Here is a 13,697-nt window from a genome sequence, read left to right on the forward strand (position 1 = left end):
ATTCACGTTACGCGTTTCTTATTGTTTGGGCTATTTTTTTTTCTTTTCTTTTTTTTTTTATGGAGACACAGCACAGACCACTTTAATTACCAACTTAAGCTCGTAGAAGTGTGTGTGTTATCAATGCTGTGCACCTATTTACTGTATTTTCGTGCCTATGACTTATTTATTCATATACTGTATTCTTAATAAAGACTTTAACAGCTCATTACTGATTTAACAGGTTTAATTGGTTCATACGCATGTAATACCATTGTTTTTTATTTTCTATAATTATTTTATTCAAGAAAGGAAAAACAATATATGATGCTTTTAGATACAGTGTCTTGAATTGTTTTTCTTAGTTTAACCAATAAACTACCACTAAATATGAAACAAAACAAAAAGAAAAAAAATAAAACAAACCAAAAAAAAAAAGGGGGGGGGGGGGGGGCCACACAATAATATAAATCACGATATGGGTAAATTAAATAAGGGATACTTACACATGTTATTTTTAGTTAACAGGGTATATGATGCTATGGGAGGGTGTTGAGCTTATCAAAACACAAAATTAAGGGGTCCCATAACTTATGGAACTTTCCAATGGATCCTCTGGTGAAATACTTTATTTTTTCTAATTTTAGGAAAACATCAAATCGCTAAGCCAAACAGATGCTTTTGGTGGGTCAGGAGATTTCCACTCTAGATATCCACACGAGGAGCTATTCTCATACGGGCTATAAGGGAGGCAAAGGCATTTTTCCTGTCTGTGGCCAGCAGGAGCTCATTAATTAGTACACCAAAAATGACTCTTTCTGCAGACAGCTTCACCTTAGTATTAAATGCATTGTTAAGAATATTATAAAATATGACCAGAAGGCACTTAGTTTTGGGCAACTCCAAAACTTATGTCATGGTAACTTGGTTTAAATTGCAGTGTTTGCACCTATCTTCAACATCAGAATAAATATTTGATACTTTTGATTTAGTGTAGTAAATCCTGTGGAGGATTTTAAACAGTATCAAGTTGAGACATGCACAAGAGGTTGTGATGTTAACTCTGAACTGAGCGCAGTCCCAAGCTGCATCAAATATTTCCATCCCTAATTCATCCTCCCATTTAGCTTTAAGCCCATCTGATGGATTACTCTGAAGAGAAGTAAACAGGTTTGAGATCATTGAAATTTGTCCTCTATGCTCCATCCTTGTCCTCCATCCTAAAGATCTTCTCCAGTCCTGAGTCTGTTGGCAGGGTTGGAAAATCTGGACAGAAGGTCTGAATGAAGTGACAAACTTGAAAAATATCTAAATAAATGTATCTTTTGTAATTAAAATTTTTCTGACAGGTCTGTGAAGCTGCCAAAATTGCTGTCTATGTAAAAATTATGTAGCAAGACCATGCCTATGCCACTGTATAAAAGTGTGATCTAGCTTGGCTGCCTGTGTTAATACTGATTTTAATGCTTAACGCTGACCATAAGTTTTCTGTTCTTGGCTCCTCACAACTGCTAGTTTGTAAGACACCTGTGTCCTTCAAAACATGGATGTTCCTCTCAGTCAGCTTCTCGATTCTGTATATTGTAAGCTACTTTATCTCTAAAGATAGCACAAGGTACAGTTTGAACTTTTAGCCCATAGCAGAGCATGAACTCTCAGTTCTGGAATTCAACAAAGAGTAACTTTTCAGACTTCCCAGAATGACCCCAAGGTCTTACATTCTGTCCTGTGTCCATCTGACATTCTTTCTTCTGCTTAGCGACAGTATCATACGTCATATTTTATATTAACCAATCCCATGTAAGCTTAGCACAGCCTCTATAAGTTAGACTGATTTTCTGTATTAGGTAGAACTGACTCTTGAGAGAGGGCGAAGCTTCGTCTGTCAGTTTTCTCATTTGTGCACAAATAAACGGATCACCTGATTGAAGCAAATCCATTCTCCACGAAATCTTTGTTGTTTTCCAACTATCACACCTGGAATAGGTGATTGTTACAAATAGGGCTATACATGGAAAGGTTTTTAAGCCTGAACTTCTGCCTAAATTGTACCACTATTTTAAGGGTAGAACTAATAATGGGGCTTGATGTATATTTTGATGGTGAGAATGGCCCTGTATCTCACCAGCATGTTCTATCAAAAATCAATAACAACTTGAATTTGTGAGGCCGTCAGGTTCTGCTGCTATGTTAGAGTCCTGTGGTCTTGATGCAGGAAATCAATCTCCCAGTAGAAGTGGGTGGTACTTTCACTGGACGATAACTCAACAAATTAAATGAAAGTCCATATATGACTTCCTTTCAGTGCTCTCGAGTAACTATATTGATATCTCTAACCATTTCCATGTTATAAGCCATCAAAATATGGCCCATTATAAGTAAAGGCCAATTTGTAATATTTTATAAAATTTGTCAAAAACACAAGCATTATAGCATTCAATTTTCTGCTCACTTGTCAAAGGATTCTTCTGCAGTGGAAATCCCCCAAACCGTCTAGCCACTCCTTATGGATGAGTGACCTCATGCTCCATCTATGTCTTGAAAAGGTTAAATACACACTCAGGGGGTCCAAAAACCTCTTCTACTCCACCTGTAACCCAGTAATGTCTTTTATTAACACACTAAAAGCTCTCCCTGATAACTCATGAATTCATGAGTTTTAAGCTAGATCATGAGGGACGACATGTGTTGTTACGCAGCCCAACACAACAAACCCCATCTGCTCTCAAATCTGCCTTGTAGACCAACTCCACTCTTGTCTCTTTTTGTTTAATTATTTATGCCCGATGAGTGTTATACCTACTAATATTATTGCCTTGGTATGTTTTTTTTTTTCCTTTTTTTTTTTTCCTTTGTTTTGCTGACTTACTCATTTAATCTTGGATGGCGATGCATTGCCCGGGCCTTTGTAGGGTGGGGGGAGGGATGGGATGGGTATTGTGTTTTTTTGTTATGTAGAAAATCTAAAAGTATTGTTTTTTCTTATATGACTGCCACTTTGGTTTACCTTGACTTCAATAAAAAGAATGCTGAAAAAGAAAAAAAAAACTTCTCAAAACTGTGAACAAACTTTCTCCTGAGGGAGCTAAAAATTTGAAATGAATGGCTTATCGGCCGGTGAGCTCATAATACAAACTGAACCATTACTGAGCATGGAAGGTTTACAACACTACTTTTTAGACATATATTATGTAGTACTGATATCCCTCCACTAGCAGTTTCTATCTATCTATCTATCTATCTATCTATCTATCTATCTATCTATCTATCTATCTATCTATCTATCTATCTATCTATCTATCTATCTATCTATCTATCTATCTATCTATCTATCTATCTATCTATCTATCTATCTGTCTATCTATCTATCTATCTATCTATCTATCTATCTATCTATCTATCTATCTATCTATCTATCTACACACACACACACACACACACACACACACACACACACACCAACAACACTCTCTAACACTATTACACTATTAAAATACAATTAGAACCACATTCACTAGGCCTTATGCAGGTGCATCTCAAATTAGAATATCAAAAAGTTTTTTTGGTTTTTTTTCAGTAATTCAATTCAAAAAGTTAGACACATCTTTATATATAGATTCATCATACACAGACTGACATATTTCAAGTGTTTATTTTCATTGTGATTATTCTAACTTACAGTTCATGAAATCCCAAAATTCAGTATCTCAGAAAATCAGGTAGTACGCAAGAAAAAAAAAAAGGATTTTCACCATAGAAATGTTGGAGTACTGAGAAGTATGAACACGTATAGCACTCAATACTTGATTGGAGCTCCCATTACATGAATTACTGCTGCAATGTAGTGTGGCATGAGGCGATCACTCTGTGCCACTGCTGAGTTGTTATGGAAGCCGAGCCTCAAGCAACTTAGATTTTGTGCCTCTCCTCTCTTCCTCCAGATTCTGAGACATAGATTTCAAAAAAATTGCTAAATTTACTTTCATCTGAAATGAGGACTTTGCAAAACTAAGCAACAGTCGATTTCTTTTAGTCCATAGCCCACGTAAGATGTCCCTCCGTGTGCATGGTGTCAGTGATTGTTTTCTGGACAACTGTCCAACCTGTAGTCTTCCACATGATTATGTGGCCTACTGGTCTACACTGACAGACCATTTAAAGGCCCAGGAGACCTTTGCAGGTGTTTTGAGTTAACCCTTTCATGCATAGTGATCACTCCAGTGGACAGTTATTCTTGAGGTTGCAGAAGGTACCGCTGCTGTGGAAGACATCCTGTGTAGTACCGGTGCCTAAGTCATCTCGTCCCAGGGATTTTAATGACTACCGCCCAGTGGCTCTGACAGCCCACCTGGCAAAGACCTTAGAGAGGCTGGTCCTTCGTCATCTGCAGACCCACTGCAGTTCGCTTACCAGCAAAACATCGGGGTTGAGGACGCCGTCATCTTCCTCATGCAGAGATCCCTGTGTCATCTGGAGAGGCCTGGAAGCACTGTGAGAATCATGTTCTATGATTTCTCCAGTGCTTTCAACACCATCTAGCCAGCACTGCTGAGGGACAAACTGGACCAAGTGAGCCAGCAACTGACACCATGGCTCGTGGATTTCCTGACCAACAGGCCACAGTTTGTGAGGACAAAAGGCTGTGAGTCTGACACTGTGGTCTGCAGCACAGGGGCTCCACAGGGGACTGTCCTGGCCCCTCTCCTGTTCACCATCTACACAGCAGACTTCCAACACCACACAACAAACTGCCACCTGCAAAAGTTCTCGGACGACTCAGCCATTGTCGGTCTCATCAACAATGGAGACGAAAATGAGTACAGAGAACTGAACCAAAACTTTGTGGCCTGGTGCCAGCGAAACTGCCTCCAGATTAATGCTGGAAAGACAAAGGAGCTGGTGGTGGACTTTCGTCGGCACAAGGCCTCCCCTCCCTCCCCAGTGAACATCCAGGGTACAGACATTGAAATAGTGGACTCTTACAAGTACCTGGGTGTTCACCTGAACCATAACCTGGACTGGGCTGCCAACACCCAGGCTCTTTTCAAAAAGGGCCAAAGCAGACTCCACCTACTGCGGAGACTGAGGTCCTTTGGTGTGCAGAAAGCTCTCCTGAGGACCTTTTACGAGTCTGCAGTTGCAACGGCCATCCTTTACAGTGTGGTCTGCTGGAGCAGCAGCATCACGGCAGCAGAGAGGAAAAGACTGAACAAACTGGTGAAGAAAGCCGGTTCGGTTCCAGGCTGTAGTCTAGATCCAGTGGAGGTGGTGGGGGACAGAAGAATGACAAAAAAGCTGTCATCAATCATGGACAATGTCTCCCACCCCCTACATGAGACTGTAAGAGCCCTGGAAAGCTCCATCAGTGACCAGCTTCTTCAACCACGCTGTACGAAGGAGAGATACCGCACGTCCTTCCTTCCCTCTGCTGTCAGACTGCACAACCAGTCCTGCTCCCAGTAGAGTAGATCACCACATATGTCATGTAATAACATAACATCCCTCCCTCCATTCCATCTAATGTTGTGTATATATATATATATATATATATATATATATATATATATATATATATATATATATTCAGATCCATATTTATATATTTTTTTTTTCTATATTTATAACCATTGCACTACATACCAAAGCATATTTGCACTCTCCTTTTTAAACACTTTTTTTCTTTTAGTCAAATTTATATGACTGTTTTACGTGAATGTGTATGTTTCTATGCTTCTGGTAACACTGTGAATTTCCCCATTGTGGGATCAATAAAGGAATATCTTATCTTATCTTATCTTATCTTATCTTATCTTATCTTATCTTATTGACATGTCTGCTCCCAGACTGTGTCTGTATTTGTCTGTCTTTTCTGTTTTGTTTGTCATTTCCTGTTTTATTTTGTTAAGTTTCCCTCATGTGTCATGTCTGGTGTCTTTACTTCCTTTCCCTGATTGTGTCCACCTGTGCTGATTACCTGACTCCTCCCTGATTGTCTCCACCTGTGTCCAATTGTCTTCCCGCCCTCTTGTGTATTTAAACCCTGTGTCTTCCCCTGTTTCTCTGCCAGTTTGTGTTCTACAACTTGTTGTGCTCACTCACCAGCGTTTTTGGATCCTGTTAGTCTGTCTGCCCGTTTTTGACCCGTTTTGTCCCGTTTTGTCCCTCGACCACCGATTCTGTCTGTGCCTACCCTGCCTGCTCGTCAACGACCTGGTTCGTGTACCCGACTCTGTCTCTGCCCTCTCCCTTTAATACCTCAGCCTACACCGATTACCTGTGCTTCGACCATCGCCTGGATTACTGACCGTGAGTTCTGCCTGTCCCCCATGTACCGTTGCTTGTTTGACTGCTTTCCCGTGTATGACCTGGCTTGTTTTTTGACCACCCTCTGTTTGTCCCTAGTGGGGATTCCGTTGGGGTTTTCCCGGCTCGGCCAAGCCGGTCGTCAGCCGTATCCACCCGCTGCCCAGACGTTTATTCCCGGACTCAGTGACGTCACAGAATTAATATTATCCCTGTGTTGTATTCTTTCTCCTGTTAAAGTGTTTAATAAAAACACTCAACTTTACTTGTATTTTGTGGTCTTGCTTTTGGGTTCAGCCTTTATACTTAGCCCATCACACTTATCTTATCTTCTACAGCTGTTCTGTTGTATATTCATGGATTTTGTTTTAGTTCCATATCAACCAACACAGTGGACATGTTTATGCATTATACCATACACTGCAGTTCATACCATTACTGTAACTTTCCTGTCCTTGATAAACCTGACCTGCAGTAACATATTTGAGTGTAATTCAACTGGTAATTGCGATTAGACTGTAATTAACAGTTGGGGTTTTTTTTAAAATAAAATTTTTTTTTTTTTTTTTTGTTGCATATTATCTGAGTGAGTAATAACTAGTATTATTGTATGTTAAAATGTGAGAAAACATCAGATTAGCAGCATTAAAAAAATGTTTTTATTTTATAGTTTTCACACAGTATGACAGTAAATTCATGTTTCTTTGCTTCAAAAATATATTTTTTTAATCTGTTCTGTCGTTTGTACATACAACCTGTGCTGCTACTCATTCTGTTTGGGTGCTGCCTCTTGGCCAGGTCGTTATTGTAAATGAGAATCAGTTCTCAAGTAACCAACTAACCAACCTGGTTAAATAAAGATTAAATATAAAAAAAAAATTAAAACACATGGTGTCCAGCTGAGTTGACATTTTGGTAACTCCATGAACAATAGGTTCATAAAAAAAAAAAAAATTCAATCACATTGTTTTTTCATGCCTAAAGAGGAATAAAAATGCTCAGGAAAAAAATCTTGATTAAGGTTCTCATAATTCATACATGAAAGGGTTAATTACCTTATTAGAGTGTGACACCATGAGTCTTCAATATTGAACTTCTTCAGAACATTCTATTCTGAAATACTGAATTTTGGGTTTTCATTATTTTTTAGTTATGATCAATCAAACTGAAAATAAATAAACACTTGAAATATATCAATCTGTGTGTGATGAATCAATAGGCCTATATAGAGACGTGTCTCACTTTTTGAATAGAATTATTGAAAAAATCTACTTATTATATTGTAATAGCCCTGAAGTCGATGACACCCGAGACAGAGTATAGTTCCACTGGATTCAGGCTTTATTAAGGGACTAAGCAGTCAGGAAAAGAAGTTGTTGTTACAGCCACAACTTACGCTGCTAAACTTAACCGAACAGCCACACACCGTGCGTCTCTTTTCTTTTTCGCACCACTCTCTCTGCGCATGCGCACACACAGCCAAGTAACAGGAACAAAACAGTCAGTGCCTGAACATGAACACCCACATAATGCAGAAACACAAAAACACTCTTTACATGCTTGCCACAGGGTATCACAATATTCTAATTTACTGAGATACACCTGTATATAATGGGCTGATTTGGCTGGCCAAAGATTGAAGAAAAATGTGTTCTCCCACTGAGTTCTTCTCTCCGTCCTTTGCGGCATACTATACACTATACGGAACTCAATAAAGAGAATACGTACGTACAATACGTACGTTACGACCCCACAGTTACCGTGGGGTGGCGCTGTTTAGTGTCAGTTCTGTCACTTCCGGTACACATGAAGAAGATGCGGTATGACTGCAGCGATGGTTTCGTGTGCTTGTAAGGGCATTCGCCATTGTCTTGTGTGTGAAACGTTGAAGGGAAAAGGGCAGATAGAGGCGAAAGAACGAAAGGTAAATACCGACACGCATTAAAACGTATTATAATGTTACTGTCTACTACATTAAACTGTTGGTATGTGCGTATCAGCGCTTTTGTTGTTTCCGATTTGTTCTACGCATGTGCGAAAATACTACTTCCGGTCACTTGCCTTTCGAATCCAAATGTATTAGAATCGTTTGCATCACCAGTGGTGAGATAGTGCGCTCCTATTTTGAGGGGCATTTCGTTGTACGTACGTATTCTCTTTATTGAGTTCAGTATAGTGTATAGTATGTCCATTACACATCAAACAAAATATAATGCAAATAATAACAAATAAAATCAAAGCACTGAAGCTCAAAACAAGAGTGCAAATGGGTTTGTGTCCCATTATTTCTGATGTATTTCTGCTGCATCTTTGAAATGATTAATTTTAATCTTGTTTTCAAGTTTTACAGGTTTATGTTATTTCTTCTAGAGTGTTTTCTTCTTAACATGTTTTTTATGTTGCATGTCTTGTTATTTATTTTCTATCATTTTCATCTTGTTACCCATTTTATTTTGCAGCGTCATTCCCACCTAATGTAATCCACAAATAATCATTTGGAAAGTTAAACTTTAAAGTCAGGACCTTAATCAGCCTCTAAATTTTAAAATAATTTAAATAATTAATAGTTTTCATGATAATTATCTGTGTCAACTGCGATGAACATTTTTATCATGTTAACATATTTGGCTGTTCAGAGTCTGTACATATCCTTTTTTATCTCAGTCAGTCTCTTAATAAACACATGAATTCTGAAATATTATGTTTATGGATACAAATGTTGTAATTGTATTTTTGGGTTTGAAGGTTGTCCATCAATTCCTGTATGATCCGGAGTCAAAGTGTGCTGTTTGTAAAGATGCAGAAGCCACATCATCCTTCGCTTTTCCTGGCATCTTCCTGTGGGAGAATTTTATATCAGAAGAGGAGGAGAAGGAGTTGATAAGTAGCATGGACCAGGATGTGTGGAATCCATCCCAGTCTGGTCGCAGGAAACAGGTTCGTCCAAGTGCACTTTCCATACATTTTTACAGTTTGTTCTACGGCATTTACATTCTCATATTTTCATTCCTGTTAAATCAACAGACCAGCCAAGGTGAGTCTGTGATTGTCAAGCATGAACAGCTGCTGGGTATCAACTTTCAGCACCTGTAAATACACAGTATTCCTGAATGATCAAAATCTTGATATCCCCAAGTGCAACATCCAAATCACAGCATCTGCAGTTATTTAACAAAAAAAATAATAATTATTATTATTATAAATGGGTTATTATGTGCATTTTCAAGTTTTGCACTAGAAAATCTCTATGGGATAAAAATTCAAAATTGTAAAAAAAAAAAAAAAAAAAAATCAAAAAGCTTCAGTTTTTGTTTTTGCTTTCTAGAAATTAGCGCAAGGGGAAATGGAAATACCTTTTTGAACAAATTGTGACATAGTAAAGATTCAAATTCAGTGATTGCTTAGCTAATTGATCAGCTGCTTACTGCATCTTCATAGATATTCTGATGAAGTGTGTAAACAATTCTGATCCAACAGGTTGTGTGGACTGTGGCAGAGTCTGAATTACTCCTTGGTCTCATCCGTGAAAAAAGCATCACAGCCATTTTATAAGGAAAATGGCTACAAAATGCTCTGCTTCTTCTTCTCTCTATCTCAGAGGGGCTAGAATTAAACATGTCAACTTTGAGACTTTCCTCACTGTGAGGAGATTATTGTTTAATGAAACAAAACACCCAATGTCATGGATACAGTCAGTACTAAGGTTTTGATCTTAGCACATACATAACATATCTTAAAACTAATACACATAATTGGAGCTTGGATTATTATTAATGCTGTTCTAAGCATTATTAAGTTAACTTAAGTTACTAAGTTTTTAAGCATTATTTCAAAAAGTTACAAAAATCACAAAGGGTTTTTATGTTGTTTTCATCATATGCTGAAACACTTCCACTCAGTTTGACCTGTTCTGACTATGGTTATTACATTGGCTTTTTTAAAATCCACTATCTATCAACCTCCACCGTAAAGGTTTTTTTTATTTCACTTGTACAATTTGTTTCATTTCATGTATCGCTGTATTTAATCAGCACAGTCCTATAGAGTTGCAGATGAGCCAGAGTTAGTCAAGCGAGCTTATTTGTCATCTGCTGTTGCTGGTTTGATATTAAAAAGGTAGCCAAACAACAGAAAAGGAACAATAAAAAAAAAGACAATGACTCATCTCATACACACAGAAAACATACAGGAGTATATGAGTGGAAATATCCAGATCATGATCTTCTGCTCTGAACTCATACCTTGTTCTTATGACATTGCAGGACTTTGGCCCAAAGGTCAACTTCAAGAAGAAGAAAGTGCATGTGGGTAATTTCAGTGGACTGCCTGCTGTGAGCCAGCATCTGATCCTTCGGATGCAACAGGAACAGACTCTAGCAGACTTCCAGCCCGTGGAGCAGTGTAACCTGGACTACCACCCTGAGCGAGGCTCTGCCATCGACCCACACCTGGATGACTCATGGCTGTGGGGGGAACGCCTGGTCACAATCAATATGTTATCAGACACCATACTCACAATGTCTATGGAACAGGGTCTGCCAGAGGTGGGACTCACACAGGAAGTTCAGGTAGCCGTGCACCTTCCTCGCAGATCTTTAGTGGTGTTATCAGGCTTTGCACGCCATCAGTGGAAACACGCCATTCACAGAAAGGATGTTCACTCTCGCAGAGTGTGCAGCACCTACAGAGAACTGTCTGCAGAGTTCCTGCCTGGAGGACCGCAGGGAGATCTGGGAGCGCAGCTGCTCCACATCGCACACAGCTTCATTGGAACTTCTCTTTAAATCATGTGAGGACGCAACCAAAGACAGCATAACTGGGCCATACTCGCAGAGCTTCCTCACAACACAAGTTGCTCCTAGTGAGGAAATCCTATGAAAATTCTGATGTCCTCTCCACACTAATTCAGGCGCTTTTCTAAACTGATTTTTACTCCTCCATTCAAAGACAAACAGAAAGAAAGAAACAACTTTTGTTGAAAAGAAAATCTCTGTACATGCAAGAACACTCAGAAAATGAATTTCTTGTAGTAGACTAAAAACTGTATATACTTAGCATCATTAAAAACGTATGGTCTGAACATGTGGTGTAATTTCCAGAAAAGTATTTGCTCAGGTGCCTATTTTGCATATGTTGCGCATGTGATGAGTAGCACAATTAACAGCTGTATTTTTAAAATTCCTGATGTGTGCGACATCGGCGTTTGGACTTATCCCTTAATGCTGGACATTGAGTCGAATCTCTTGTACAGAGTCACACTTGACTGGTAACTTAAGTTGTGGTCAATAGTAGTGATGTCCCGATCTGGATTTTTTTGCCTCTGATCCAATCTGATTTTTGTCAGGATTATTTTTGCCAATACCGGTCTGATACCGATCCGATACTGACTTTTTACAATACAATTTTAATTCAAATTTGGAGTCATTATTTATAGGTTATTATGCTATTATTTTACTTAGGATCACAATTGGGCTGAATGTGGAACCTGAACAAAAACAACTATGACACCTTTGACTCTTAATAACTTTAGTGCAATTTTTGCACTTTCCAAATTCATACTGTGGGTCAAATTAGAACTTTTGGCAGTGTAATTTTGGGTGCGTTCTGCGCTGTACGTTAGTGATGCACACATCAGCAGGTTACTCACGAGTCAGGTTGGGGTGGGTCAAAAGAATGTCAGTTAATTTGCAGGGCGGGTTGGGTTGGGTCAAATAATTCCACAAAAGCCCTGTGGGTTGGAAAAAAAAACGACTCGCGCATCATGTTGAAGTGAAACCTGTAGATGTTTTTACTCATTCCTCTAAGCCTCCTGCTGTTGTGTAGCTAATTTTTTTCCCCCTACTTTCGGAAACTTTAATTTGAGGGAGCAGAACATATGTTTACCCCCACCCCAGAACCGGGTCCGGATCAGCCCGATCTCATGACTAAATCCAATCTTCTAAAAAATGCCAGATCGGCAGCCAATACCGATCTGTAGATCGGCTCGAGACATCCCTAGTCAGGGGTGATTCTAGGATCAGAGGTTTAGGGGGGCTGAGCACCCAGAGTGCTGGCTGGACAGGCAAGAGAAATTTCACTGTTTTGTACATTTTAACGCAATTTCAGACCATCATTCCCACATTTGTGAAAGAAAAGCATAACATTTTTTGGGTATGAGAAACTCTGTGACTAAACCATCAAATCTGGTAAAAGTTGTTTAAATGCTGAGCCACAGTAAAAGAGGAATGGATTGGAATCATAAAAGAAATAAACCCTAATTTCTGGTGGAAGACAATCCTCCATTTTGACACAGCTGCTTCTCTCTCTCTCTCTCTCTCTCTCTCTCTCTCTCTGTCTCTTTTTCTCTCTCTGTCTCTCTCTACACACACACACACACACACACACACATATATATATATATATACATATATATATATATATAAATATGTAGAGAGAGAGAGAGAAATATTAGTGTCAGAGCTACCAGATCTACTTCAAACACTGTCTGCACATGACAATACATTCACTTTACAGGATCTATCAGTGGAACATTTATAAATCTGTTGTATAAATGTACATAAACCAATATATTTGTGGAATAACACTTTGTTGTGCATATTTAATGGCGCTAAGTATATCTGTCATATATCTGTTCATTACATAAAACTAAATTAAACTTTGTGTTTTCCATGTATATACACACAAAGTGGAATTTTCTCTTTAGAATTATTTAAGAATCAGTTTTACTGACATGAAACAGCATTTACATGTGGAGGAGGGCAACAATAATGTAGAGAGAAATGTCTGTATTAGTGAGGACTTTGAGGGTTAAGGATTGCCCCTCAAAGTGAAGAGTAGATTGTAGTAAAGACATATTAGCAAAGCACCTTAACTGTCAAAAGTGTTCCTAAGGGGACTTTAAGAGGTTGAAAGGTTTCTGGAGGAGGAGGGGACAATGAAGGGGAGATGGAGTGGCGGAGTTGCTATAGTCAATGAAAAACACACTTTTCACTAGCGTGAAAAATAAATAAAACTTCACTGAACAATGCATCCTAAACTTAAAGAATACAGAATGTCCTGTAAAGTCTGCTTAGTTTGGTTTTTCTTCAGTGTGGATACTTAATGCTGTACCAGAGCAAAATAGTTTTGTTCAGTATGGGACCTTGAATAAACAATGGCTTTATAAATCATTGATGTCATGCATTTTTTATCCAGCCTTCATCTTTTCTAAATCATGGCTTTCCTCACAATGCCTGAAAACACAACACAAACTAGCCAGTTCATTTCAAGAATTTCAATAAAATCAAAGTCAGCAGTGGTAAAACTACAGTGTTCTGAAGATGGATAAAAAGGCTGTGTCACTTCACATGCTGTTAAATACAGGCTGCAACCATGGCCAATGAAATGGAAAATATAACTTAATTTTGACACTTTTT

At 38.6% G+C, this 13,697-nt stretch overlaps 1 protein-coding gene across 1 annotated transcript; it reads left to right on the forward strand.

Annotated features, from left to right (window-relative positions):
• The first annotated feature begins 8,085 nt into the window (after window positions 1-8,085).
• alkbh4 (alkB homolog 4, lysine demthylase) lies at window positions 8,086-11,975 on the forward strand. Its single transcript, XM_030154143.1, has 3 exons — window positions 8,086-8,206; window positions 9,028-9,219; window positions 10,545-11,975. The coding sequence occupies exons 1-3, from the start codon at window positions 8,105-8,107 to the stop codon at window positions 11,064-11,066; spliced, it is 816 nt and encodes a 271-aa protein (XP_030010003.1). The 5' UTR covers window positions 8,086-8,104; the 3' UTR covers window positions 11,067-11,975.
• Window positions 11,976-13,697: the final 1,722 nt, after the last annotated feature.

This window comes from Sphaeramia orbicularis, chromosome 14 (genome assembly GCF_902148855.1).
Source record: "Sphaeramia orbicularis chromosome 14, fSphaOr1.1, whole genome shotgun sequence".
NCBI classification, from domain to species: Eukaryota; Metazoa; Chordata; class Actinopteri; order Kurtiformes; family Apogonidae; genus Sphaeramia; species Sphaeramia orbicularis.